Below are 27,900 nucleotides of genomic sequence, written 5' to 3'. Positions count from 1 at the left end.
ATTGCGGGCCGGCACTCCACCTGCCCACTTTGTGCCTTTACATACTTCTAAGAAGCCCAAAACGAACATTTAAAGTCAAAACGGAAGCTGGCCAGTATGTGGCCTGTTTTTTAGATCTGTAACTCCACCTAGCTCCTAGTCACTACACTCCTAGCCGTGTGCCTCTACCGTTGCACATGTGTGTGTGAGGGCCCTTCCAAGCTGCTCTAGCCATCTGCCAGAATGTAAGAGAACAAGGGAGGGGGGCACATTTATTTGACTTGCACCAGAACCAGGGGCGACCAGCTAGGGCAGGGGTTGTCAACCTGCGGCCCACGGGGTCATTTAAATGGTCCACGAGCTGCCCCCAAACCGAGCTGCCTGCTTGGCAAGTCCCTGCGCGCTGCACTAAAGTGGCGCAGCGCAGAGCGAGGACTCGCTTCTGCAGCACTGGAAGCACAGAAGCAATCTGGCCCACAGAGCGATCTCTGCGAGAATGAGGTAAAGCGAGGTAAACCTTGCCAACCCCTGAGCTAGGGAGAGTTTGTTGTAGATTTTAGCACCTGTGCAGGTGGTGTGAATGCAGCTGTTGTCAAACCGGCATCTGTTCAGGGCTGCCTTGAGTCACCCAACGACTTACTGTAACAACTTCCTGGTAAGTTCCAGCAGAGAAAATGGCCTGGCTGAGAAATACTGGCAGATGCTTGTCCACAAATTATGGGAAAGCTATTATCTGTTTACTAACTTTCACAGATACAAGGTGCTAATCAAGGCAGACCATATTGGTATTCAAGTTGGGTTTCCAATTATTGTAGCTAATGTGCATCTCTGAACATATATGTGCATATGATGTGACATTACACCAAAAGAGATGTTCTGGATAGCATAAGGTCTCTTCTAATGGATGCCCAGGGTCTCAGCCAGGGGTATTTTTTAGTTCTCTCCACATCTACTTAGGGGGCATGCAAGGCCTTGAACTGTACAGCCTAGTAGTGTTCCACTGCAGTTTTTAGGCTGTGGGGTTGGAGCTCTGGTCGAGCAAGATGACATCTAGTGACATAGTGCCAGTGCAAAGACACTTAAGTTTGAGTATATCCTACCCATATATACATAGGCAGATGCCTTTATTATTGGCCCTTCAGTTAAGCCATGGTACCAGCTATCAGATTTCTAAAGTGATGTTTTCTAAAGTGGAAACAATTTTAACCAGGCGATTTTGGGGGAGGACAGAGAACTTAGGAATATAGAAAGCTGTACATTCTGCACACCTGGCATCAAGCAATGATCAAGCAGAATTTTTGACATATTTTGAACCTGTCTCAGGTAGGTGTGCATTTCATAAGTTAGAGAAGAAAATATGAATGCATAAGTCAAGGATTTTGCAGAAATATTGCTGCTGACAGCAGTATATCATTAATATCTCTGTTTTCCAGTGGCCTTAACTAAAAAAGGATTCTGCTGTCTACATTTCACACTTGTGCTGCTATTCCTGATTTCCCCTAGTTCATTTATCTAAGGAGTTGCTGCTGCCCTGGGACTCTGTCATAGATGGCAGGGTGGGTGGGTGGAATGCTCTGCCAGAGATCTTAAGAAGGACTGCAGCCACCTTCTTATCCTGTCACCCCAACGGTAATTTGTTCAGAAGTGGGGAGAAGGCAGCAGAAATGTGAGCTTTGCAGGTATCATAGAATCTTTTGTGAGTGTTGAAAAGGAACGCTTGCAAAATCTCAACTGCTTTGGGGGCAAATTATAGGATGTTTTCTTGGGCTAACTGTGGGTTGCTTGTACATCCCTGCATTAAGTGTTCTGCTGAACATACAGCGCAATCAAAACTCCCAATTCTGCTTGTGACCTTACCATAGGCATCTGGTTGGCCATTGTGAAAACAGGATGGTGAACTAGATGGACCTTTGGTCGGATTCAGCAGGGTCTGTCATATGGTCTTATTGCTGGTGGAAAAAAGAAGTAGAATTATTGCTCTCTGTATATAGAAACACCATGTGCATCTGTAGAAGCACAACCGGATGCCTTCATCTGCCCCAGCTGTAACAAAACATGTATCTCTCATATCGGTCTCTACAGCCAGAGAAGGCGGTCTAGCCTTCCAACAGTTTTGACCTCACCCCTAAAGGTGCACTCCATTGTCTCCCGTGATAGACAGATGCCAACAATGCAAGAGCAATGTATATATAGGAGAATTTCCTAGATGCCAAGACCCAGGTTTGGGGCAAGTACTATTTGGTGAAAGAACCCCAGTAGATTTAAAATCACAAAATATGCAGCAAAGAGTAAAAATACAGGTTGTCAGACCTTTAACATATGCCCTTTAAAGTGAGTTCCAAGGCTTCCCACTTCCCCTGGCATAGGGGAAGACCACACGTTTGCTAAGTTTAAAATGTGTTTACTTACAAACTCTCCAAAGGTGAGATTCATGTGCTTCCAAAAACTGCACAGGCAGAAAAACTTGGCTTAGTTGCAAAGTGGTGAAAGTTCCTAAATTATTGGTATAGGAATTTGAGTGGCTTGAGAGCCATAAGCTCTGAGCTTGGAGCAACAAGCAGCCTTCTTCACATGTTGACTGAAGGGGAAGAAAGTATTGATTATCTAGTGCCCAAGGTGAGCTAAGCCTGGCAGGACAGCTAACTCTATAGTATTAACCCCTTCATGCATTGATTAGACTTACACACATTAATTATGAGGCTTGTTATCTCACACTTATCTACCACACTGGAGGGGGTTTGGTAGAGGTGCAGATGTCCCTCTGTCCAGCTTTGCATGGTTGTGCTGGATCTTCCATCAGGGGTGGACCTTTGCTGTCACAGAGCTCCTGACTACACTTCTTGTATACTCCCAAAATGGATCTGCTGAATTATAAGATGGTGCAGCTACCAGCATTTAGCCCAATCAGGGCCTCTCTTCTGTGCCACCCTGGAGCAGGCACAACAAAAATACAAGATTTCCCTCCCCACGTTTTACCCTATTCAGAGTGAGCATTGGTGGCCCTATTCCTTTAAGTCCTGTTGCTGCACACCAGCGGCTTGGATTGCTCCTCTAATTATGATTTACATCCCTAAATCATTACTTTTCAGACTAGTGGGGAGACAGTGAACAATTAACAGGCTAGCTTCTTCACATGCCATTTCACTAATATAAAAGTGTGAATGAATTATTTCAGTAAGGTATGATGTGATGTTACAGGGATAACATTGCAGACAAGAACACTACGTTTATTCCATTAAAAGCTATTTCCCCCTCCAAAATCTCATTATTCACAGCATTTGCTATTAAACATAGGCAAGTATTAACATTGAGCATGTAAGTAATGTAATAGCAAATAAGACAGTCAACACTGTATTCCATTAATGTACTAAAAACAAATCAATTTTGGCAGAATAATTGGATATCTTAGTTTACTAAAGAAAGCAGATGAAAAGCACCTATTCTGCAGGATGAATGACTGTATTCATTAGCGTCTATTTCATTGGATAATTTAATTAAAGTGTTTCATATGCAGTTCTAATTATGATATTGCATTACATATTATGATATTGAAGTATGAATGTAATTTTTTTTTAAAAAAATACAACTCCAGAGTGGCAAAACAAAGATAAATAATTTGCATTAAATTACTTGATGTATTTACTAAACTATATGCTATGTGAGCTGCAAAAGTAAAATGTCATCAGTGTGAGAACACTTAGAAACATTGGCTTGGATCCTAACTTGTAGAGTGGGTTTACTGGATCCCCCTGGACAGGGATCCAGTAAACCCACTCTACACTAACTTCTTTTCTTTGAATGGAAGTTCATGGATTTGGGCTTTCTTGCTTCTTTCTGCAGCCCCCTGTATCCCCTCTTGCAAAAAACCTGCTTCTCAGGGTTGGGGGACTGTTGGAAACTGTGTGGAAAATGATAGGTGAGGCTGCAGATTAAGGGGGAGGGATTGGCAGAAGTTGCTCCCTCAGTATGTGAGCAGTGAGGACCTAAGTCAGGTTATTGTTGTTGTATATTTATCTAGATAAAACTGGCTGCCTCTATTATACATGGAAAGAGAACAGGTTAGTGGCTGGTACGGTATTGGCTCATTAAAGAGGTTTGGAATGAATAGGGGATCAATAAGTGGGTGTAAATGGTGGCATGGATATAGATCTGAAAGCATACATCATGGAAGGTGATGGATGAAAGATCCACAAGTACAATCTTTCTAAACTACTCCTGTCATTTTCAGTGGCAAGACTAGGCTGCTGAAGTTGTAGTTAGACGGTGGAGGAAAGCAATATGGCCACCTAGGTGCCACTTGGCCACCTAGGTGCTAGTGTGACAAGAAGCAGAGGGAGCGCTAGTTAAGTGTTTCCGTGTGCCTTGCAAAGAGGGTGCACATAGTGCCTAAAGAGTCTCTGTCAGTTAAGTGAGAGAGAAAGCAACTAACCCTCCATCTTCTGACTCTCATATGTCATTCCGCTCAAGCCATTCTAAGCTATGCCAGAAAAACTCTCTTGCCCCATAGTGGAGGAGCAGCCATTTTGCAAACAGGGACACTCAACGTTCACCAGAGCATCTTTGCCGCCACCAGCACCAATCTCCCTGGCTAACTTTTCCAGCCAAAAGTGGGCAGTAGAGGAAAGAGGAGAAATGGGAAAAGAAATGATGAAAGAGCACTGCAAGTTATGTAAGGAAGAAACCCACCTACTCTCCTCCCTCCCTGAGTGTCCAAGTTCCCTGTCAAGCTGATTGACTCTTCTTGCACTAACAAAAGAAGATATGCACAGTACATTTGCTTCAGTCATGAGGAGCCACATCAAGCCTCCTCCACAGTGCTTTACTTTTAAAAAATAAAATAAAGGCATGGTGATGGTGGGCTCATTTGAGTCTTTCAGCGCATGCACACGATCTGACCTGGAAACCCTTCCCTCCTAACTCTCAGATATGGATTGCAGTGGGAAGGAGGAAAAGGCATCCTGCCCACAACTTCACCTCTTTCAATATGAACAGCCTGCTGGCCGTCGCGTTTTCAACACGTGGCTGGTCCTGACCTAAGGCAAGTGTTAAATTCCCCCTGGGTGACAAGGAAGAGATGCTTTCTCTTCCACCCGCATTGCCAGCTTTCACAAACACGTGTGCAACACGAGAAGCTTCAGTGTAGTTTTTGCTGCTTTCTCCCCCTCTGTGTAAAAAGTGCCCATCCCTCACGCGCAAGGCCTCCCTCCATAATTCCCTTGCTCTTATTTACCAGGGCAGCAGCATCCGCAGCCCAGATGCCACCGGAAGTTCGCATATGGGCAAAACCGCGCGCAAAGCCCAGGCGCTGCAAGCCTCTGACCCTGGAGGTTCCCTTGGTGGCAAATACGCGCCCGGGCGCCTTAGCGCGAGGCTCACGCCCAGTTAGAGGAGCTAGAGGTGGGTCAGACGCCCAGACGCACGCATGCACGCACGCAGCTCTTCTGGGAGTACGAAGCGCAGCTTGCACGCCTGAGGCGGGCCTGGTCTCCCGGCGGCCTTGAACCCCCTCGCAACGCAGTTGCGCTCTCCCGCTTCCAAGACCTTCAAGAGCGCGAAGGAGGAGGGAGGAAGGGGTTAAGGCCGCGGCGCGCTCTTTGCTATTTGTGGACGCCGGTCTGGAGCTCGCCTCTAGGCTGCTTACTGCGCGGTTCAGCCTGCCTCTCTCCTTCGCTGCGCGCGCCTGCTCCTCCTCCTCCTCCTCGCTGAGCAGCAGGTGGCGGCGGCGGCGGCAGGCGCGAGAGAGTTAACCCGCGTGGCGACGGCTGCGCGGGAGGCAGCCAGGCAGCGGCTGCGGGCTCGAGAGAGGCGGCAGCCGGGGCGGGAAGAGGGTGCAGCCGCGGCGGCGGCGGCGGCGGGTTGCTAGGGATGGAGAGCGCCCGTGTCACCCGGATGTGAGTGTCATGTTGGCCCAAACTCGAAGGGATTTGCAAGCAGCGGCGGCGGAGAAGAAGAACCGGCGGCGGCGGCGGCGGTGGTTGTTGTAGTAGCCACAGCGACTCTTCCCACCCACCCCGTTCCAAGCCCTTGCCCTCTCGCTCGCTCGCCCGCCCTGCCATCATGGGGACCGCCGGATAGCAGGCAGCGCAGGGGCAAGGGCCAAGAGGGGGGCATCGCCTCACGCCTGGCTTGGAGCGGCGACGGGCAGAAGGAGGGCGAAAGGAGCGGCGCCCGCGTCTCGGGGGGCCCCGCAAGAAAGTGACCATGATGCCCCAGAAGCAGCAGCCGCAGCTCCCTGATGGTAAGAGCCCCTCACCTTCCAGCCCCCCACCTCCATCCCTAGCCGCCTCCCGAAGCAGCAACAACCGCGGCAGCAGCAGGAGGAGGATGCCTTGGGATTAAAAGAGCGAGGGATTTTGGGGATGTTGGGATTAGAGGAGGGAACCGCGGGGAGGATTAAGGGGCTGGCGAAAGGAAGGGCTGGAGGGCTGGGGGGTCACGGGGTTATGGCAGGCTCCCGAGGCGAAGGCGAGCGAGCCTCCTGCTGCCGCCCCCGGTGCGCGGGCTCCCCGCGGCCGCCTCCCCTTCCCGCGGGAGCGCGTTGCATTGATTTCGCACGTCTGCCTTTCGCCGCGAGGCTGGGGAGGGAAGGAAGGGCGAGAAGCGGGACGCGACGCCTTTCGACGGGAGGGTTGGGGTTTTTGTTTTTTTGCTGTGGGCGCCCCGGGCATGTGCCGTGGTGGTTAAGGCTCTTGCGGAAGGCGGGCGAGCAGCGCTCTCTCTCTCTCCCTCCCCCTTCCACCTCTTCGCCGAGCGCCGAGGGAGAGACGACACATGGGGCTCGTGTGTGTGTTAATCGCCTTTGCAAACAGGCTCGGGCAGGCGCTGCTGCTGCCCCCCCCCCCCGTCAACCTCCCGCTCCTCTTTCTCCCAGAGAGCGAGCTGCGTGGAAATGATTCATCTCTCCTGAAATTGACAGCGACTTTGATATCGCACGCGCGCGTGTGCTTTTCCTCGCGCGCGCCAGGGGCAAGATAAGCCCCCCTCCCTCTTTTGGAGTTCACTTTCAGTGGTGCCCCTTTGCCAAGGAGAGGGGTCAAGAGGTTGACCGCCTTCGTTTTTGACATCTCATAAAAATAGAAAGACGGAAGTGCGGGGGGGGGGGGAGAAGAAGGAGAAAGCAGTGCAACTTGGAGGAGGGGGCGGAATTACGAAACGGTTCTAGGAGAAATAATTGTAGAGTGAATCTGACAACGTTTGCTGTTGCATCAAACGGTCACCTGAGGCAGGAACTCTTCTTCTCCTTGGGTAACCTAGCAATGGACCCAGCTGCTGATCTGACCCGTGCAATCTGATGGGCCAGCCACTCATCATTCTCAGACTCTGTCCCCACTCTCCCTTCTCTGAGATTTAATGCAAGATCCATTAATTCTTTGGACTGTGGGAAACATGCTAGCAACATCCAAGAGTTACCTTCACCCACCCCAAGGGAGCCATCTTAAGCTGTCCCCCAATCAACCTCTGTTTTGCATCTCTGTATGTGCTCACAGCACTGGAGGTGAAGCAGCACAAGAACTAGGTTCTTGTCACTAGATTATGCAAAGGAGCACAGGACATGGCAACATCCCCCCCCCATATTGCCTCAGTAAAGGGAGAAAAAGCATTTGTAAAGGTATCATTGCTACATCTTTGTTCTGTCTGAAGAGCAGTGATCAAAAGATATTAGTTCACCCCCTGCCTGTGCAAAGCTTCTTGACAATTTCTCTTTCTAATTTCCTTTGCATCCCTCGTCTTTCCCCCCTCACATATATCCTCAAGTTTAGAGCACAGTTAGAAGCTGCTTCCCGCATGCACACTTGGTAAGCTAGAATCTAAGATCCTTATCAAGGTCCGTTGCATCTTCTTTCTTTGTAATTTAGGCTGCTTCTTCCAAACAATCCTTTAATTGTAAACTTTAGAGAGATTCCAGTTTCATTGATAATGTTATTCTGTATTCTAGGATCAAAAAACCTTTGATTTGAGAGTTAAGGCACCTACAAAATGCATGTACAAAAAAAGGCAGGAAAAGGATAAGTTCAGGTGTCGATAAACGTGTTGAGCCAGGGTGCAGCAGTTGTGGAAAGGGAAAATTCTATGTTAGGGGTGGAACACAAGGAAAGGGATTGAGAATAAAACAGCCAATGTTATAATGCCACTATACCAATCTATGGTGCAAGTTTACCTGGAAGACTCTGTTCAGTTCTGATTGTTGTATCTGGAAAAGTATATTTGTAGGGTTGGGAAAGGTTCAGAAAAGGCATATTTTTCTCACTCTCTCATAATACTGTAATCTGGAGTCATGTAATGAAGCTGAATGTTGGAAGACTCAGGACAGACAAAGCAACATATTTCTTTACACAGCCCACACTTCGACTATGGACTTCAGTACTGCAGGATATAGTAACAATGGTGGCTTTAAGAGAGGATTAGACAAATTCACGGAGGATAAGTCTATCAGTGACTACTAGCCATGATGGCTGTATACTATCTATAATATTGGTGGTGGCATGCCTCTGATTAGCATTTGCTATGGAACACAAGTGGGGAGAGTGCTGTGACACTTAGGTCCGGCTTGCAGGCTTTCTTCATAAACATCCAGTTGTCCACAGTTAGAACAGAATACTGGTCAGATGGGCCTTTTCGCTGATCATCCAGGGCTCTTCTTATGTTCTCATCCCAACCTCCACATATTGCATGCAATAAGCATGCTCTGCAGTCTCACACATTGTGTTTGTTTATCGCTTCGTCTCTGAGCATCCAAGCTGGGTCTTTCAGTCCCAGTTGTCCTCCCATACAGGTTAGGAGAACACCGAAGTTTAGGACACTGTAGACAATGGCCATTATGGGGATCAGGGCACACTGCCCCCCTGCTATCCCTACCTGCTTTCATTTTGGATTTTTCATTATCTGCTTAGCTTGCTTTACAACAGGACCCAGACAACCTGCGGCTCTCTAGATGGCCATTGTTGAAGGGTGATGGGAGCTGCAGTCCAGCAACATCTGGAGGATCACACATTGGCCACTCCTGGATTAGAGCACATGCTTAGCAGTGACAAGCTATATATGGGTGGCTATGGGCTATATATAGCCTATATATGGGCTAATAGATGGAGGATGTAGAAAAGGATATAAGACCGGGGGCAGTCAAGCATCAATTCAATATACAAGTCAGCAGGAGAAAGGAGGAGGGTGAGTGCTGGATGTATAAGCTAACAGTAAAACGTACATTGGCATTGGCTTTGCAACAGGTTCTCTCTGAAATGAGTTAATTAAATATTTAGAATCCACAAGCAGAGCAGATTCTGATGTTCCAGTTCTACTTTTTGATTAAGAATGCACACCATAATAAGAGTTTTGCAGAAGGCTGGCTGTTAAGAATTAAGTCTTTAGCTTTTAAAATCTAAAAAAGGTACATACTTACAAAAAAGGTACATTTCCATAGACCACCAGCTTCATCTTTGTCATGTAGATGCTATGAATTTAGTATACCTGGGTGTGCTGTGGTGTGTGTAAAGGGCTTCTGGGGGGAAAAACAACACAAGGTGCTTTCATTATACAGATGTTCTTGTTGCTGAATGACATCCAAAAATCTGTGCCCACAATTCTGACTACCATGGAACCATTCTGTCACCCTCTGACATGTCCAAGAAACAGATATCAGGATGGTTTATAGCTTTAATTTTAAAACTTAGACTTAGGGGCCTGGTTTAGGGAATCAGCCCCCCCCCCCCCATCCTGTGGTATCTCTGAGTGTAGCCTTTAACTTTCTGCCATTCATTTCAACAGGAGGAAATAAATAGCTTTTCTTGGGAGAGTATTGTGGTGAGAGCAAAATCTACCCCAGGGTGCTCTGCAATATACATGCCTTCCCTCTATAGAAGTTCTCTTATCCGTCATCACAGGAGGCATGTTGCTAGTTATTATCAAGGGTTCACAAATTTGACTGCCAGGTTGATTGCAGTCTTCCCCCATACCTTGTCTTCTGTCACACCACCCACAGGAGTCTGCAAAATGCAGTGTGACAAAATGCAACATGAAGAGACAAGACTCACCCCTCTCCCAAGCCTGGAGAGATGCAGTGGTGGCCTCTGTTTTCATGCTGTGATTTGGAGGCAATCTTGAGTTTCTTCAAAACGCAGTACAAAGCCACAGGCAACTCTACTCTGCCTAAGTCCTCTGTACACGTCAGTAGCCTCAGAAAAGGAGCAGAGTTAGTAGCAAACACAAATAATGCTTGACAAAATTGGTGGATCCATAGTAGTAGTAATTGCTGTATAGCATTAAAGATAACTGTCTTTTGGGGAAAGTGTGTTCAGTTATCAAAGAGAGAATTACTATGTTAGCCAAGAAGCAATGCATATTTATGTTGAAAGGATTGGTTTGCTTGTTTGTTTATGTCAGCAGGGATACATTCCAGTTTCTGTAGTGATTGAAATGACTTCACATATTATGGATTTAAGAGCATCCGTAATGTTTGCTCTTACATTCAGAACAAGCGGAGGCAGTTTGTACCAAACAATCAAATGAAGAAACTTCTATTAACTGGAAACTGGACTCTTTTATCAATTGTAAAATTGGTTTGATTGATTTGAATCCAGCTTCTTTGATATATCTTTAATATGCCTTGAGGATTCAGGGTTTGTTAACTTTAGAACGTGTCAAGACAAATGCTTGCAAATGTTTGTAAATGTGATTCCCCAAGTCTTTAAATTATTATTATTGTTATTTAAAATGCTTCAAAATATAGTGAAAGAGTTTAAAAAGAACAGGATTATTTTAAAACAAGATAAATGCATCTTCTTCTCCCCTTTTCCCATTTTTTCCTACAGAAGCAAGCTATGCAAATAGCACCAAAATTCCTCTTCCTGGTGACGGACCAATTCTCCAGTCGAACAGCTCAGCACCATCCAAGCAAACTGTGCTATCTTGGCAAGCTGCAATTGATGCTGCTAGACAAGCCAAGGCTGCCCAAAGCATGAGCACCACCCCAGCCCAACCTGTAGGATCTCTGTCCCAAAGAAAACGCCAGCAATATGCCAAGAGCAAAAAACAGGGTAATACATCCAACAGTCGGCCAGCCCGGGCCCTTTTCTGTTTATCCCTCAATAACCCAATCCGGAGAGCCTGCATTGGTATAGTAGAATGGAAGTATCCTTTTTTATGAGGTTTTTTTTGTTCTTACCATCTCTACTCTGAAGACTCAAAAGTGTGTCAAAGACATTGACCTGGGCTTAGACTACATATTGCACAGAATTCTGTATTATCGCTGTATTCCTACTCCCCCCCCCCCCCTTTTTCATTTTAACTCAAATCAGCCTGGGCAAGTTGGAAATTGGAATGGAGAAAATGTCAGTAGAGAAAAGCTGCTTAACCCTTTCCCAACTAAAAACCAGCCCCCCTAAGCCTCCTTCATTCATCTGAGGTGATGGTGGCGAAATCTTCCCTGTTAGATTTTCTCCTCTGGGTGAAAAAGCAGCCTGGGTAGGGGATTAAAACTGCTAAGTTATAGCCTGTCCATGTTGATTTGGACTTATGAAATGTGGCAGAGAGGAGTGAATGTTACTTTTATGTAAGCCTTAGATACAAGTTCTTGTGTTCTTAAAATGCAGTTCTAAAAATATCCTTTAATACATAGTGTTTTGGACTTCAGGATTTATTTCACATTTATTAAGCTATTGTTGAGTTGTTTTAGATACACATGCAGAGATTCATATATGCTTATTAAAGCAAATTACCTGATGCCACAAGATGAGACTTCATTGTGTCATCACTATTTAGAACTTTGTTTTGATAGGATAAATTTGTGCTTCAAAAATGAATGTACAGAAGAGCCTTTTGGGCAAGATGGGTAGCTTTTGATACAGTCAGTACACTAACCCCACAATCCTATACATTTCTAGCCAAAACTAAGTCCTACTGAGTTCAATTGGGGTTGCTCAGAGGTAAATGGGATTGCAGCTTACAATTTTAGTTGAACCAACCCATGCATAAGTATGTGGCTAGTCAAAACTGTTATTTTTATATTCTATAAATGCTACAGATTTTTCACTAGTGTGTTCTTCCATTTTTCTCCTTAGCTAATAATCTGTACGTACCCATGTAAAATTGATGTGCCAAAATTGGGTTGGATCCAGATATAGGCAGATATCACTGTGGTTTTATTCCGTGGCTGTTGTGCCTATGCAGATTCCATTAGCGCTAATGATCGGTATCTAATGATCAGGAGAGAACTGATCTGTAAGCATTTCAAATATTTGAATCAAAATATTGATTAAGCTGTATATATATTGTGCGAAATAATGTAATTTTGCAGTTTCTTACTAAAAAGAGGGCATTGACGAAAGGTCATGTGCTGAAAAAGATTTAGATGAGACAATATAATGGATGCTTGTGGAGGAAGGGTTGTCACTTCCATCAGTCAAAAGAAGAGCTCGAACATGTCAGTTTTACTCAGAAACAAGCCTATTGTCCTTAATGCAGAAATTAGTAAGGAATTAGACTGAGTTGTATGTAAATATATCCCAACACTGGATGTTCCTTAACAAGATACTTCAGACCATTTGACATATTTATATTACTGGCTATTTTTGCCAATTGTGTGGCCTTAGCTGTTTACATCCCATTCCCAGAAGATGATTCTAATTCAACAAATCAAAACTTGGTAAGTATGTGGGGGTTTTTTGGATTTCCCTCTGCTTGAAGTTCTTTATTATTTTTTTTTAATGTACATGAAACCTTAATAAAAGTATGGAATGAATTATACATTTAGCTGGGGTGGGTGAGATGAGAACCAACATTCTAAAATGTGTTTTGCTGCTTTGGTTGCCAGTTCCAATAGGCACGCTCTGGTTTCTGATATAATAAGATGGTTTATGATAATTCTTGGGGCGATACAATTGCATTTTGAGGAACACAGTAATTGGATTTATATGTTGCTGATGTTTTATACCGTCTGCCGTCTTAGTGCTCAGCCCTCACATGAACTTTTATATCTCTATTCCTGTAGTTTCAATTATTTTCACATTTTACAATAAAAATCATGGTAGCATTGAATGGTTTATATTATCAATAGAGGTGTACCTTTAAATGAATTATTCTATGATAAGGATTTACTGGGAAGTAATGGACAAAGTTAGCTCCCTAATTAAAAGATTAGACCCTGGAGGGAAGGGTATCATAATGCTGTTGATTTCAGTGAGAGCATCTGTGGGGTTTGACCCATGTAAATGCAGCAGATACCAAGGTTTATATATTAAAACAATGGACTTGTATCCAAAGGTACTCTTCTGCTAGTGGAAAGTCTCTTTTGCACATGGAATCACTGTTTACAGACTAGTAGATGACTGCATGATAAAATGGTTCCCCAAACCCAAAGAAGTTTCTCTGCTGTGCAAGTTATCTCTCCAGCCTTTTTCACAGGATCATATTATGATCCTCTAGAGTTCATATATGACCGCCTGTGTCTTCCAGTGAACACCTGCATTTCTCATACTGTAACACAACTGCCCTCCTCTCCATACATTGTGACTCTGTGGTCTAGTGCAGGGGTCAGCAAACTTTTTCAGCATGGGGCTGGTCCACTGTCTGTCAGACCTTGTGGGGGGCCGGACTATTTGTTTGGGGGGAGGATGAATGAATTACTATGCCCCACAAATAACCCAGAGATGCATTTTAAATAAAAGGACGCATTCTACTCATGTAAAAACACACTGATTCCCGGAGCGTCCGCAGGCTAGATTTAGAAGGTGATTGAGCCGGATCCGGTCCCCGGGCCTTAGTTTGCCTAACCATGGGCTAGTGACTTGGAAAACATACCTAGGGACAGTTCAAATGTGGCCACCTCCTCATGTTGGGATTTCTGTTCATGTATGGGGGATTTTTTTTTTAAGTGTCCACATGTAAACATCAGGTTGTATGTGAAAAACTTCACATGTTAGATAGCAAGCTAGTTTTTAAGCCTTCTGTGCAGTTTGATTTTTTCCTAATGCTTGAGGCATAGGGTCTTTGTAACAAATAATGTGCATCCTTCTAAGATGAAAGCAGAGGTGGTCTTCAGGTCCTTGTCTGAGCACATTGCCAGCCCCAAATAAACAGATCTGAGTAATCTTTCGATTCTGTTGGACACGATTGATTTTGTCATTTTTTTCTCAATCTTTTTAAATATATTGGTGCTTATCATCCTCAGTTTAGTATTTTTAGAGGTACAATCAAACACTTCTTTGGTATCTTTTGATTGAAACATATAAAACCAAATAGGAAGAATTCAACATTTCTTGATAGGCAGTTTTTGCTTGCTTGTATCTTAGCTTGAGATTCTGTATACAAGGAGTGCTTTGAAGTCTGTAATACTAAATAGTGTTGGTTTGTTTCTCTTTTGGGGTTTTTTTGTCACTGCACAATGAAGGCACTTGTTTGAAAAACCCCTTAAAACATTGGTTACTTGTGTGTGTGCGCGTACACACACACACACACACACACACACATACATATAATGCCTTCGGTATTCTTAATTTACTGAGATTATAACAAAAACGGGGAAAAACAATTCAGGTCACTGTAAAGAACAATCTATGTAGCGGTGTGTCTGAGCAGTCTGTTTTTGCTCCCAGAAATTTAGGACACAAATCTCTGTGTCACTGTCAATCCACTAGGAGGTCTGTGCTAATAACCAATATCATAAAGCATTATTTGAAGTGGGTAAAGCATCTCTCTGCATCAGAGGCTGGCAATTCATTGAATTTTAGCTGGGTTCATCTTGTTTTAACTTTGCACCTTTATGCCGTGTTCAAAACCAATAATTTTGGCTTAGTTCATGGGCAAGTTTAAGTATTTTATTTTTATACGTCTTGCTTTCATTTTTTAAAAATGCCTTTGACGTTTCTTTACACAAAAAAACCTTGTAGATTTTTCACAGAGTTTTACACTGGGTATTGGCAATAGAGCTCTCATTGGATTGTATGTATTATGCAACTGTGTGTTCAGAGAAACACATTTTACATTTGCACGAATCCTTAATGACTTTGTTGAGCAGTGAGGAAAAGCTTAATTGTCTACAATTTATTTGAATTGATTATTGCATACAAAGCTATTTAGATGGATGAGGAACATTTAAAAACAACAGCTCTGTAATATTTAATTCTACAGTACAGTGGAACCCCGGGTTGCAAATGTGATCTGTGAGGGAGGCACGTTCGCAATCCGCAGTGCTGCGTCTGCGCGCGCGGGTCACAATTTGGCGCTTCTGCGCCTGTGCGAAACCCGGAAGTAACCCGTTCCAGTACTTCCGGGTTCGGTGTGGTGCACAACCCGGAAACGCGTAACCTGAAGCTTCTGTAACCCGAGGTACCACTGTACGTAATTGATAGCCCCTGTATCATGAATTGTGTATTTTACAGTAAATTTTACTGACTATAAATCAGGGTGGGCTGGCCACAGGTCGGCTGCCCATGTTGCAGGGTAGATTAGTCCAGACTGTTAGGGCTTTGAATGGGTCCATTCTGCGTATGGCTGCATTGGGTGTCACCCACAGTCTTTGGGTTAATCTGACAGCCCGACTACATGTAATTGGCAGGGTTCTGAACTTTAGAAGGGGAAAGGTGACAGCTTCTTTGCTTGTGAACAATTCTCACTACAGGCAGTGAGAGCCAGTGTGGTGTAGTGGTTAAGAGCGGTAGGCTCTTAATCTGGGGAACCGGGTTCGCGTTTCCGCTCCTCCACATGCAGCTGCTGGGTGACCTTGGGCCAGTCACACTTCTTTGAAGTCTCTCAGCCCCACTCACCTCACAGAGTGTTTGTTGTGGGGGAGGAGGGGAAAGGAGAATGTTAGCCGCTTTGAGACTTCTTCGGGTAGTGATAAAGCGGGATATCAAATCCAAACTCTTCTTCTTCAGCCAACCAAAGACAACCAACCACGCCCTAAGCCACCCCCAACCTCTCTCACCACCAAGGAAACACAACAAGTGAATAGTAAGAGAACCCTTACAAGTAACACTGACACCCCCCCCCACTAAGTAGAATAAAAGAAGCATAGCCACCCCACTTGCCATTCTTCCCTCCTCTTCTCCCCCCCTTTCTTTTCTCTTTTTCTTCCTAATTGTTTAAACCAGTTCATGAACCAAGAACTTATATGTTGACCACTAATAATGAAATGTATGCTGTAGATATTTTTCCACATTTATTATGCTGTTTTTGTGATATACAAATGACATGAGAAAACTTGGTATACTTATTTGTATAACATTATTCTTGTTTATAAAACTCAGTAAAAAACAAAACAAAGCAGCCTATAGGAAGAATATCTGCCAATGCCATCGTGTATTGCACACCTTGAATGCAAACACTAGAAGTGCCTCTTTTATAATAGATTAAGTTTTAGTTTACAATGGTGGCACTCCCTGCCTACGTTAGGAAATGAAGACATTCTTCTGCGTATTGTGTGAAGGGTAAAAAGGAATTGCTGAGATCTGGAAGATTTTGTTGTCGCCCAGGCCACGTGCATCACTAGCAGCATAACTGATTACACCAACAGTGAGCAGTTCACTTTAGTGAATAATATCAGTATGTCAGCTTCTCTATTAGGTGACTTATATGGTGGATTATAAAGTTTAATCCATCTTCCATGGAAGGCAATCAACACAGTAGGCAAGGTGGATGAAACTATTAATTGTACAATCAATTTCCGCCCCCAAATGGATTCTTACAGCAAACGTTAGATTAATACATATTGTGACTGACAGCACTTATAAATAAAATTTACCCATCAACTCATCCAAGGCATTTCGAATCAATTTACAGTGGAGAACTTTGTAAACTAAATGATGACCCCCATATTTCAGCTTGCTCAGCACGATACTTTGCCTACAGATTCTTCAGGAAAAGGCATTTGTGTGACTGTGATCCCTCCTTGCAGTTAGTTTTCTGCAAGACTTTATGGCTGCAATCTGATACAAACCTATTTGGAAGTAAGTGCCATTGAAGTCAATAGGACCTACTTCTGAGTAGACATGTATAGCATGGCATTGTCAGTGTAGAGTTAAGCATGCGGCCTTAAAAAGCATGCGGCAGTGTAAAGTTAAGCATGCGGCCTTAAAAATCCTCATGTGCCTGTGTACTGATGACATAACATCGTCAGTTTCAAAGCACTGAACTTTGGTAGCAGCGGGTAGTTTGGTGCAGGAATAACCTTACTAATAAAGAAAGCTGATTGCTAGGCCAAAAATAAATATTCAGATAAAATGCGATAGCTTCGGCTAAAACATTTTGTCTCTCAGAATAAAATAGGATGTTATGTGATATTTAAAAATGTATAATAAAGCCAGAAAATATTATCATACTGCTTCAGAAACCCAAATCCGTAAATGGTGTGTGTATGAGTGAGAGAGAGAGAGGGAGAGAGATGATGTATTTTTTTCCCCCAATCCAAAGAAAGATGGAGTGGAATTGGAGTAGGATAGCAAAAAAGACATGAATTCCAGAATTCAGTTCTTATTGAAAATGGACTCATTAGCCTTTCTTAAAATGTTAGTGCTAGTGTAATAGTTGCCCTACCACCAATAGTGTAATAGTTAGTTGCCCTACCACCAATAGGTACATAGAAGCAGACTTCTGGGCTCATATTTCTTGCTACACAAGGAACTATTTGTGCAGCTACATGCTGCATGTGCACTTCCCTTTTTTGATCCAGCAGCTTTATATATATATATATATATATATGAAAAAGCTGGTGATCAGCTGTTTGAGAGGAAAACCTTCCCCTTCCCTGCCAAACAACTGATTTTCTCTTTTTCCCTTTTTCTTTTTTTAAAAAAAAGAGATCAGTGTGTGCAGCTCCAGCTGCTGTGCACTTACTTCACTGGACTAGAACAAGTAGGATCATAATTGACAAAAATACTTCTGGAGCAATATGCTCCAGACTTTTTCTGTTAATAGCAATTGGTGTAGAGAATTCATTGCCTTGGAGAATTGCTGCAGCTGTTCTCTTTTTCCTGAAGTCCACAGTTTTGTCCTCACTGCTTACGTTTGGGATGGAATGAGATGTTATGGAGGTCCTTGCAGAAAGCAGAATGAGCTTTGGATTTCATCGTGTGTTTTCTTAGGGGACTTTTGATCTTTGTGGATAATAACGAAGCAGGATGTGGCATAGGTTACAGCAGCATTGCAAGTCTTAATATAACCATTGCGATCCTTTCTTCCCAAGAGTCCTGGCTATTTTAGTTTGGTGAGTGTCCTGATCATTTTTGTTAGAAATTCCTAGTCTCTCTCCTACAGACCTACAGTTCCCAGAATTTTTGCAAACCAAGGATAACTATCAAGTGTGCAATACAGTGGTGCCCCGCAAGACGAATGCCTCGCAAGACGGAAAACCCGCTAGACGAAAGGGTTTTCCGTTTTGGAGGTGCTTCGCAGGACGAATTTCCTTTGGGCTTGCTTCGCAAGACGAAAATGTCTTGAGATTCCTGGGGGTTTTTTTCGCTCCCCACCCCCTTTTTCTAAGGCACTAAGCTGCTAATAGCCTTTTAGCAGCTAATCCGCTAATCCCTTAAGCCTTTAATAGCCGCTAATAGCCGCTAAACCGCTAATAGCGCTAATCCGCTAATGGGCTTGCTTCGCAAGACGAAAAAACCGCTAGACGAAGAGACTCACGGAACGGATTCTTTTCGTCTTGCGAGGCACCACTGTATAACGCATATGCCCTGCTGAGGGAGGGGTTGGAAGGAGTTGAAAGGCATATTGTTGCCCTTCTGCCGGCCTTCACGATCAGAGAGGAGTGCTGATGGAGGGTGGGGGGCTGTTGTGATGGGGCCCCGGGCTTATACTCAGGTGGACGGAAAGCTACTATTGGCTTTTTTCCTAGTGATGGTAGCAAGCAGAAAGCTCTGAAACTGCGTTTGGGTGAGAGCAGAGGAAAGGTAGGGCACTTGGTACTCTTTTGGAGGGTCCAAGCCTTGCAGATTGGTTCTTGGACCGCTCAGCTGTGCTGTTGCAGTGAAATGGCTGTTGCAATGAAAAAGTAAGCCAGCAGGGCATGGGGATGCAGCAGTGGATCTGTGTCTGTGCCTCTCCCAAACCTCACGTAGGATTTTTCTGTAAAACATACCAAGTCTGTAGTTGAAAGATGTCCTTAAAATGCAATAACAAAGCAACAAAATAACCCAATAGAAAACTCAAAGGCAAACGTGCTGTCAGACACTGGTAAGTCTCTGACAAGTGTTTGGCGGAGGCAGGGAGTCCAGGGGCTGAACTAGGAGAAGGGAGCCAGTGATTTATGGGGTTTTGTGCCACCTGCAAGGCAGAAGCCAGAGCTGGAGGAAGGCGAAGAGCCTGAGCGGTCAAGAGACAGAGGAGGAGGTGCAGGACATGTTGGAATAGGAGGGGGGAGGCTGTTCAGGCAAGGGGTGGGCCGGTCGAATCCATGCCATCCTCTGCCTTGCTGTCTGCAAGAAGCAGGAGGGACTTGAAGAGGTAAGCACAGTGATAGCTTCTGCATAACATAATCCCAGGTTGCATGCACACACTCTGTCAGATGAGGGTACATAAACCTGGGGATGGGGGATGCGTGGTCCCACTGTTGCTTTGAACCTGGGAAAGTTAATGTCAGCTATGTGGTTGCTGAAGGGACGCAGGTGGTGCTGTGGGTTAAACCACGGAGCCTAGGACTTGCCAATCAGAAGGTCGGCAGTTCGAATCCCCGCGACAGGGTGAGCTCCCGTTGCTCGGTCCCTGCTCCTGCCAACCTAGCAGTTTGAAAGCACGTCAAGGTGCAAGTAGATAAATAGGTACCGCTCTGGCGGGAAGGTAAATGGCATTTCCGTGCACTGCTCTGGTTTGCCAGAAGGGGCTTAGTCATGTTGGCCACATGACCCAGAAGCTGTACGCCGGCTCCCTCGGCCAATAAAGCGAGATGAGTGTTGCAACCCCAGAGTTGGCCACGACTGGACCTAATGGTCAGGGGTCCCTTTACCTTTTATGTGGTTTCTAGAAGTGTGAGCATGTTTGTATTATCTGCACCTTAGGAGCTGCTGCACATGCTTTTGTCAATAAAAAATTTAACTACTGGCCATTTATCCTCCTTGGCTGGATGTGCACATCTCACAAACAGGAATAATTTAAATTTTAAGGTAGACGTGCCCATTCTTTAATAACAGAAACCCTGTACTGTGCAAACAAACACAATTTTAAATCTAGTTTGTTTTTAAAGGTGATTCCTCTGAATGGTCTTTTGTGAGAAGAACAATATCTCTTTCTTCCTTTGCTCTTTTTTGCCTTCCTGATGAGCACACCCGCTGGGATAATTGCTAATATTCATTAGGCCTTATCTTGAAAGTCTGTACTGTTTTAATTTGGCCTTGCTGCTAGTAAAGCTTTTTTACTGACTGCGTGCAAGCAATATTCATGACTATCTTGATTAGATTCCCCTCCCACTGAATCAGCCAATTTTTGTTGGATCCTATACAGAAGATGGTTCTGCTTTGTACATGACATTGTATTCTGGAACAAAATGGTAGTGTGAGATTGTGTTCAGAATTGCTCCTTTCTCTGTGGGGACAATGTCAGAATCAGATTTTATCTAAGCAGTACCTCTGGCTCTGCACACTCTGGCTCTGTTTATTGCTTTCATGACATTCATTTCCTTGGTTGTCTTCTGGCAGGGATTGGCAGGGCTCTGATGGGGGTGGGGGTGGATGCAGGGCGGCTGGGGTCTGACCCCGGGGAGGGAACCAGCGATTTATGGGGTTTAGTGCCTTATGGGGTTTAGTGCCTCTCACAAGGCAGGAGCCAGGGAGCCAGGGAGGAGGAAAGAGGACAGGTCGGAGCAGCCAAAAGCAGAGGTGGGAGCGCAGAATGTGTCAGAAGAAAAACGGAGGAAGAGGCCTTTCAGGTCAGGGACAGGCCGGACAAATCCCCATGTTCCCCCATCCCACTGTCTCCTAGGACCAAGAAGGGCTTGGAGAGGGAAGAGCAGTGACTTCCATGTAGGAGAAGTTTCAGATTGTGTCCCCACCCCTGGTCAGATGAGGGTACATAAACTGGGGGAGGGGCATGGTTCCATTGGTGCTGCAACTGGACTGTAGGGCGCAGGCCTGGAGAGGATAAAAGGATGTGGGTGGATGGATCCAAGGCACCATGAAAGTTGCTGTAAGTAGGTGCTTTTTTTTGTCAGTAAGGCATGAACTATCAGATGTGTGCCTTCCTTGGCTGAGGGTGCTTTGAACATCTTTCCAGATTTTTCTTAGCTGTGCTGTTTCAATGTGTGCCTCTTTTACTTCGTATATATCCTCCTGGTTCTCGCCCTTGGTTATCTGTAGTCCCTCTAGCCCTATTATTTATTTTTTTCTGTTGTGCTTGGGGCCTGAATTTTGGCTACTCAGCACTGAATATTTCCTCTACAATTTATTTCATCCTTAATTTTTTGCATCAACATGAAAATTGCATATAATTGAAAGGTCTGCTTATAGTTAGGGTGAATTAAGATGGGAAATTTACAGTTTCCAGAGTTCAGGGGCTTAATTCATGCAGGAACTATTTACAGGATGAGTGGAGCTACAAAGCGAGAAATAGCAGACATCTTGTCTGGAGAGAACAGCAAACAAAAAATGGACTCAGCTTTTAGGAGTGGCTTAACTTCGGCAAATGCAAAGACTACAAGCAAATGCTGGCTAGATTACTATACAGAACTTTCTGGTGGTTTAAAGCAACACATGCATTACCTATGAATTCAAGAGGATCCAACAGGAGCCACAGCATGGCTAGCGGGTGAGGAGGAGAGAGAACACTCCCAGCACTTTCAGGGGTGCTGTGCCGAGCAGGTCTTGGCTAGCAAGCAAGGTGGAGAGTTTAAAAGCTCTTTTTGTGCTAGGTAACCCAAACAGACATGCAAATAATCTTTTGAGCTTTTTGCCTTGCTTGGATGGCAAGGCTTGTTCAGCACAACACTCTGGAAGGCTAGGGATGATTGTGCAAGATCTTGTGGGAACTTGGACTGGCCTGCAAGATCTCATGAGAGCACCCAGAACCTTCCAGAGATGGTGTGTTGAGTGTGATAGAGAGCTTAAAAGCTTTTTTCGTGCCGGGTAAACCCAAACTATATTAGCTTGCAAAAAGCCACCCACTGCATTTCTGTCAGAACAGAGATACGAGCTGAGAATTTAACGTTGCTAGCTCTGCGATATATTGAAGTGTACGACCTCTTTTATCTTCTCTTACTACTTGAGATCCTGCAAAGATATTGGTCTAGTTCTCAGTGGTGCAGTAAATCTGTGCCCAGACAGTTCCATATCAGACTGCAGAAGGAGACTCAAATGTCTGTATTTTCCTCCATACAAAACTGTCCATCTGCATAGAAAACTAGCATGCTAGGGGGAAGACAAGCCTTCTTGTTTCTTTTATGGCAGGCACAGTAGCCTGGCTTATGTTATCTCTGGTAGAGCATGTCTTTTCTCATATAAAGCATGTAGCAGCGGTTTGATAAGATCTGCCTGGTCATTTTTTAAAAGTAGTGTTTAAAATTCTTATAATTGTATTTATTTGTTTTGAAAACTTACAAATCACTTATGACACCCAAGATGATTTGCAGAATACACACATGCAGTATGTACGTGCATGTGCTCACAGATATACACACGCACGCACACACAAACCAAATTAAGAACTGTTATTTTAAAAACAGAAATAAATGTCAGGGACAATAGATATTTACAAGCAATTTTTATTGACTATGCAAGGTTTTCTGAAAAGCAGGGGTGGTGATAGGGCTGCAATTCGTGTGCCTATATTTCATTTTCAGATACTACAAATAAAGGGAGATGGGTAAACTCAGTAGTCTGGACACTTATATAATGGTTTCCTTTTTAATTTTAACTTTATGTGACGTTAATCACATAGTTTGCTCTTGAGTGCAAGCTTTTTCCTTTTCATTGCAGACCCTGACTGGGATTCTTTCAAGGTGATAGGGGAGTTTTTAACCGTTTCATCCCTGCTGTTGACCTGATCTGTTTCAGCCCACTCCCCTGACTTGCAATTTTCATTGTGGGTGGAAAGCTGCCATTGGAATGAATGGGAATTCCCCACCCCCCCACCCCCGTGCAAACTTAAGTCTATTCTTGCAGTGATCTGGTGAGATTGTACTGAAGCGGGGAGCAAAGTTGTTGTTGTTGGCATCCCTCTATCATGGGAAACAATGGAGTAGTGCGCCTTTCAGGGTGAAGTCAAATCACTGAAGTGTTACAGCGCCTGCAGTGGCTGTAGAGACTGATATGGGAGAGATATGCTTTGTTGCAGCAGGGGCAGATGAAGGGGTCTGTTTGTGCTGCTGCAGATGCACTATGCCATATCTATCCTTACAATATATCTGATGGCAGGATCCTTCAGACCTTCCACACTGGCAATATGTAAAAGAAAAAGCTTGCACTTCAAGGCAAACTATGTGAATAACATGCTGTTTAGCCTTAGGGCTGTAGGGATGGTTCCATACATACAAGCAAGAAAGAATAAAAACCATTTAAATGTCTGTTCTCTCTGCCACTGGTTCACTTTATCTATAACTTGGGGACATCTCTTAAGCTTCTCAGGAGCAATTTGAATAAATTACTCGAGGTTTCTTAGAGGGTGCGTTCCCCCATGCAAAACAGATTAGCCCTGCAGGTGAAAACTAGTGTTACATAGCCTGGCTGATTTTGCTAAAAGGCATAAAGTGAGATGAGCGCCGCAACCCCAGAGTCATCCGCAACTGGACCTAACGGTCAGGGGTCCCTTTACCTTTACTTTATAGTAAAAAATAAATTTCAATTATTCATCTTTTTATGGGTAGAAAAATGGGGGTGGGGTGAATCAAAGCAATCCAAAGGTTGTTATTAATTTCTAGTGCCTCTTTTCATGTAATCATTTGCAGCTGATCCACAAAGTAGATTGGCTGTGGTTGAGAAGTTAGCATGATTTGACATGAGTAAAGTACAGCATAGGTTTGTGAATCTTCACATTCTTTCAGTTGTCTATTATAACAGAAATGTAACAAGCCACACAGGTATTTTATTTAATTTAAATGTGCAAAATCTGTCCTTCGGGAACCATACTTACTTGCTGGGCAACAATCAAAGTAATAACAATTGCAACTAAAACAGTGGCACACACTGAAAAAGATAAGCAGCAGTAAATTGAATTTATACAGGTAACTCGCAACTTAGGCACATTTAACTTGTGCACATTCGGCTTTACGCTCTGGGCATTTTTTTTTAATGGGGACAGGTTTAAAAAAAACTAAAAAACTTTGGCAATCCCACCTACCATTGAACCCAATGTGTTTTAACTATAAACTATTTTGACTTTAGGCAATATCCCTGGAATTCAACTTACTTCCACACAGTTTTAAGAGCCCTGGGTCTTTTCAGTACTTGGGTCAGAAAGTTTGACGGCCTCATCATGCTGGCCAGGCATTTAGCTGTTATAAATTGGCTTAATGTAGAGTTGGTATGGCACAAAAGTGGAGTAGGAAAAAGAAACGAGAAGCGTAGAATGGAGCAACATTGCCATCCACATTCTCAGCTTCCATAACAATACTGCTGACTCAAAGCAGTCATAGGCTGGCACGCTTTTAACAGCCCCATGCATAACTCAATGCCCCCCCCCTTTCCATTGAGTTCAGTGAGATCTATTTACTCCACCTATTGGTATTACATTCCATCACTGTGGGGTTTGGGTCTGAAGAAGTGTAGGATTTGGTATATGCCTGCTTCTTTCTGGTCACATTTTGCTCCTTCTGCTGACAGAGTTGTGCCAACAGTATTTTTGTGTTGGCATGCCCACAATGTTATAGGGGCAGATTCCCACAGGCAAAGGCATATCCCAAGATAACACTAGCACAGCCAAGCTTCCAGTATTGCCCGAGTTGCCTCACCTCCAGGCAGTGAATCTGGAGTACAGGATTTCATCTTTACATTTAGTAACTGAATTTGGGTGGAGGGAAAAGGGAGCTTACAACAAAGGCCTTCTTTTAAACAAAAGAATGGACAGTTGCTTCTAACCCCAGTGTAACTGTACAGTGTGCTTGGATTAAAATGCCTGTAAGTTGTAAGACTACACAAAAGCAGTAGATAACAACACTTGCCAATTGTACCTAAAGTGCACCTAGTTATACTCTTAAATACAGTGGTACCTCTTCAGGTTACGTACGCTTCAGGTTACATACGCTTCAGGTTACAGACTCAGCTAACCCAGAAATAGTACATCGGGTTAAGAACTTTGCTTCAGGATGAGAACAGAAATCGTGCTCTGGCAGTGCGGTGACAGTGGGAGCGGAAGGCCCCATTAGCTAAAGTGGTGCTTCAGGTTAAGAACAGTTTCATGTTAAGAACGGACCTCCAGAATAAATTAAGTACTTAACCCAAGGTACCACTGTAGATAGCGGCCTTGCCCCACTTTGAGAGCTTTTTAGTTATGTGCCATAGGACCACCTACAAAGATAACAGCACCATTTAATTTCTTCCTTTGCTCAAAAAGGGAATGGGATTTGTGTATTCAAATATGCAACCGAGAGTGTAGGTAATTCCAGCACATTGAATAAACATTTTAGCTGTTATTTCTGAAGAGGGATCTGTAAGAAATAGCTATCTTTGTTGACATTTAAAGTTTTAAGGTTCCACAGGACCGCCTAGAATTATGGGGGAAAGATCAGGCTTCTCATAAATCACAGAAAGGACAAACATGGGATGCTCTTTATCTGAAATGTAAACAGCACAAGGTTATAAAAGCAATATAACCTGACCAATGTAGCTATCAGTGAAAGTAAATGAAGGATAGCCTCATGCTAGCACCAGCCTTACAGGCTTTAGTTCTCAATAAACAAGACGCTGCAACTACTGAATAAATAAAGCATAAGCCAAATGTTTCAGAAAAACTACACTTGCAGTTACTCCCCCACTGCGTTGCTCTACTAAGCTTCTTGGAAACCCCAGTCAGTAGTGCGTGTAACTTCTTGTTTGATGAAAGGGTGCTTGCTAAAAGCATGCATATCACACCTGTACTCGGTGATCTGCACTGGCCTTTTAGTTGGTTTCCAGGTTCACCTAAGAGGGTTGAATAAGATTAGACCCATGTTTCCGGCAAAGACTGCCTTATACTGTGTAATACTGAAATGTACACCTTTCAGACTGGGTCAATATCTTCATTGAGCTATCCACTATGAACCCCAAGGTCTTGTTCCTAGTCCATCACTGCCAACTCAGACTCCCATTAGTCCACAATGTCCACACTGACTGACAGTGGCTCAGATGGGGAACATTCAAGGCCTTACCTGGAGGAGCTGGGGCTTGAACCTGGGACTTTTCACATGCAAAGCAGATGAGCTACACTCCTTCCGTTCGGTTTCAGTTTTAATCATGCAAGGAGGAATCCCAGAATAGGGCTATTGCCACCCGCTCATTGCTACAGACAAAACTGCTGATAACTGCGTCCAGGTTCTAATCATAGGGATGTAAAATGGATTGGGCTGATATGCTGTCTGATGAGACAAGACAATGGTGTTCTCTTTCAGCTCCTCTCATTTGTAAATGGTCCTTGCAGCTGTTGGCTGAAATATATCGGGTGCATTTGGGGTTGCACTAACTTGGTTAGCTCTGTCTGGGCAGCCAAAGGTCTTGTGATTAGAACAGAACCAACTCTTTTATGGGCTGGTAGCAGAGATCTCTCCAGTTGCCTGCCTCCCATGGTCATGGGGTGTCAGAACAACCCTGCATTGCTGGCAGCTGCCAGGGCCAGGCACTTTGGCAAAACTTCAGAAAACTTGAGGTAGCGTCTCTGCGGCACCAGCAGTAAGTAGAGACTGGTGTTCTTGTAGTGGTGATGGTCGCTATCTTGTCTCAGGCAGCAAAATGACTTGGGCTGTCCTGCATTAGAAAGTTTGTTTTCCACACTTCGGTTTCCTTTAACTCCTAGTACAAGGAAGGTCATAATATTAGTTCCATCTGTGTTACATAAAAAGCAAACGGCTGGCTCTGTTTATGTTTCTTTAATGTGGTTTATTCGGTTGATAACTGTCCTTTTATGGTGGAAACCATAAAAAACTGTGTGACAGAAGGATAGGCTGCCCTTCGCCAGTGGTGGAAGTGCCTCAGGCAAGATGGACTGTTTTTTTCGGAGTGGCCAAGTAGCAAAAATGCCTTTTCACAGAACTGAATAGCATGTTCCCTAAAGCAGTATTATGCTTATCAGACACACTGTGGTCTCATCATGCACTCTACCATATTTATGAGGACACTTTAAAAATACAGATCTGCAGCTGATTTCAATTATGGCGCTTAATGTTAGTTATCATAACTGTTTAACTGAAGTGTATTTTAACACTGCCCAGAAAAGAATTAAAGATTCTAAATTTAGATTATTTTGATACTGGGAACATGACACTATTTCAGTGTTCTGTTCAAAGAACAGCGTACAATACAGAATGACATGGTTAAATCCCACAACAGGAATTCATCCGTTCCAAACTTTTCCTCAGATTGGGAATAACTGTTTGGTTTATGGAAACTGCTTACCTTAAGTTGCTTTGTAGAAACAGCTGGAAAGAAGTGTTTGCTTTGTAGAAGTACTGAATGCGTACTCTACCTTTCCAACAACACATGCTCTAATGATGCCGGAATATACCATTTTTTGTTACTGTTCTTCCTTTTCCATTAAGTATTACCATTTCTTAGTCGTATATTACACCTTTCAAGTATTGCACAGTACATTTCAAAACTTTATATCACAGGCATTTTAGAATATAGAGACAGTGTAGAGCAGGGGTCAGCAAACCTTTTCAGCAGGGGGCTGGTCCACTGTCCCTCAGACCTTGTGGGGGGCCGGACTATATTTTTTTTTGGGGGGGGATGAATGAATTCCTATACCCCAGAAATAACCCAAAGATGCATTTTAAATAAAAGCACACATTCTACTCATGTAAAAACACGCTGATTC

The 27,900-nt window shown here is 44.0% G+C and overlaps 1 protein-coding gene across 31 annotated transcripts in view; it reads left to right on the top strand.

The window, feature by feature from the left end:
- Nucleotides 1-4,303: 4,303 nt before the first annotated feature.
- CACNA1D (calcium voltage-gated channel subunit alpha1 D) overlaps nt 4,304-27,900 on the top strand; it is a 184,070-nt gene continuing 160,473 nt past the window's right edge. For 15 of the 31 annotated variants that reach the window (XM_083420305.1, XM_083420290.1, XM_083420296.1 and 12 more), the window contains exons 1-3: nt 4,306-6,217; nt 10,785-11,103; nt 12,511-12,616. In XM_083420305.1, the coding sequence (XP_083276431.1) occupies nt 6,181-6,217; nt 10,785-11,103; nt 12,511-12,616 (462 nt within the window). In that variant the 5' untranslated portion in view covers nt 4,306-6,180. Of the gene's footprint in view, nt 6,218-10,784; nt 11,104-12,510; nt 12,617-27,900 lie in introns of all 31 variants that reach the window. The other 16 variants (XM_083420304.1, XM_083420312.1, XM_083420287.1 and 13 more) reach the window with 6 other exon arrangements.

The sequence above is a fragment of the Podarcis tiliguerta genome (genome assembly GCF_965153285.1).
Source record: "Podarcis tiliguerta genome assembly, chromosome: 2".
Lineage (NCBI taxonomy): Eukaryota > Metazoa > Chordata > Lepidosauria > Squamata > Lacertidae > Podarcis > Podarcis tiliguerta.
Note: the sequence above shows the minus strand (reverse complement) of the source record. Positions and strands in the feature narration are given on the sequence as shown.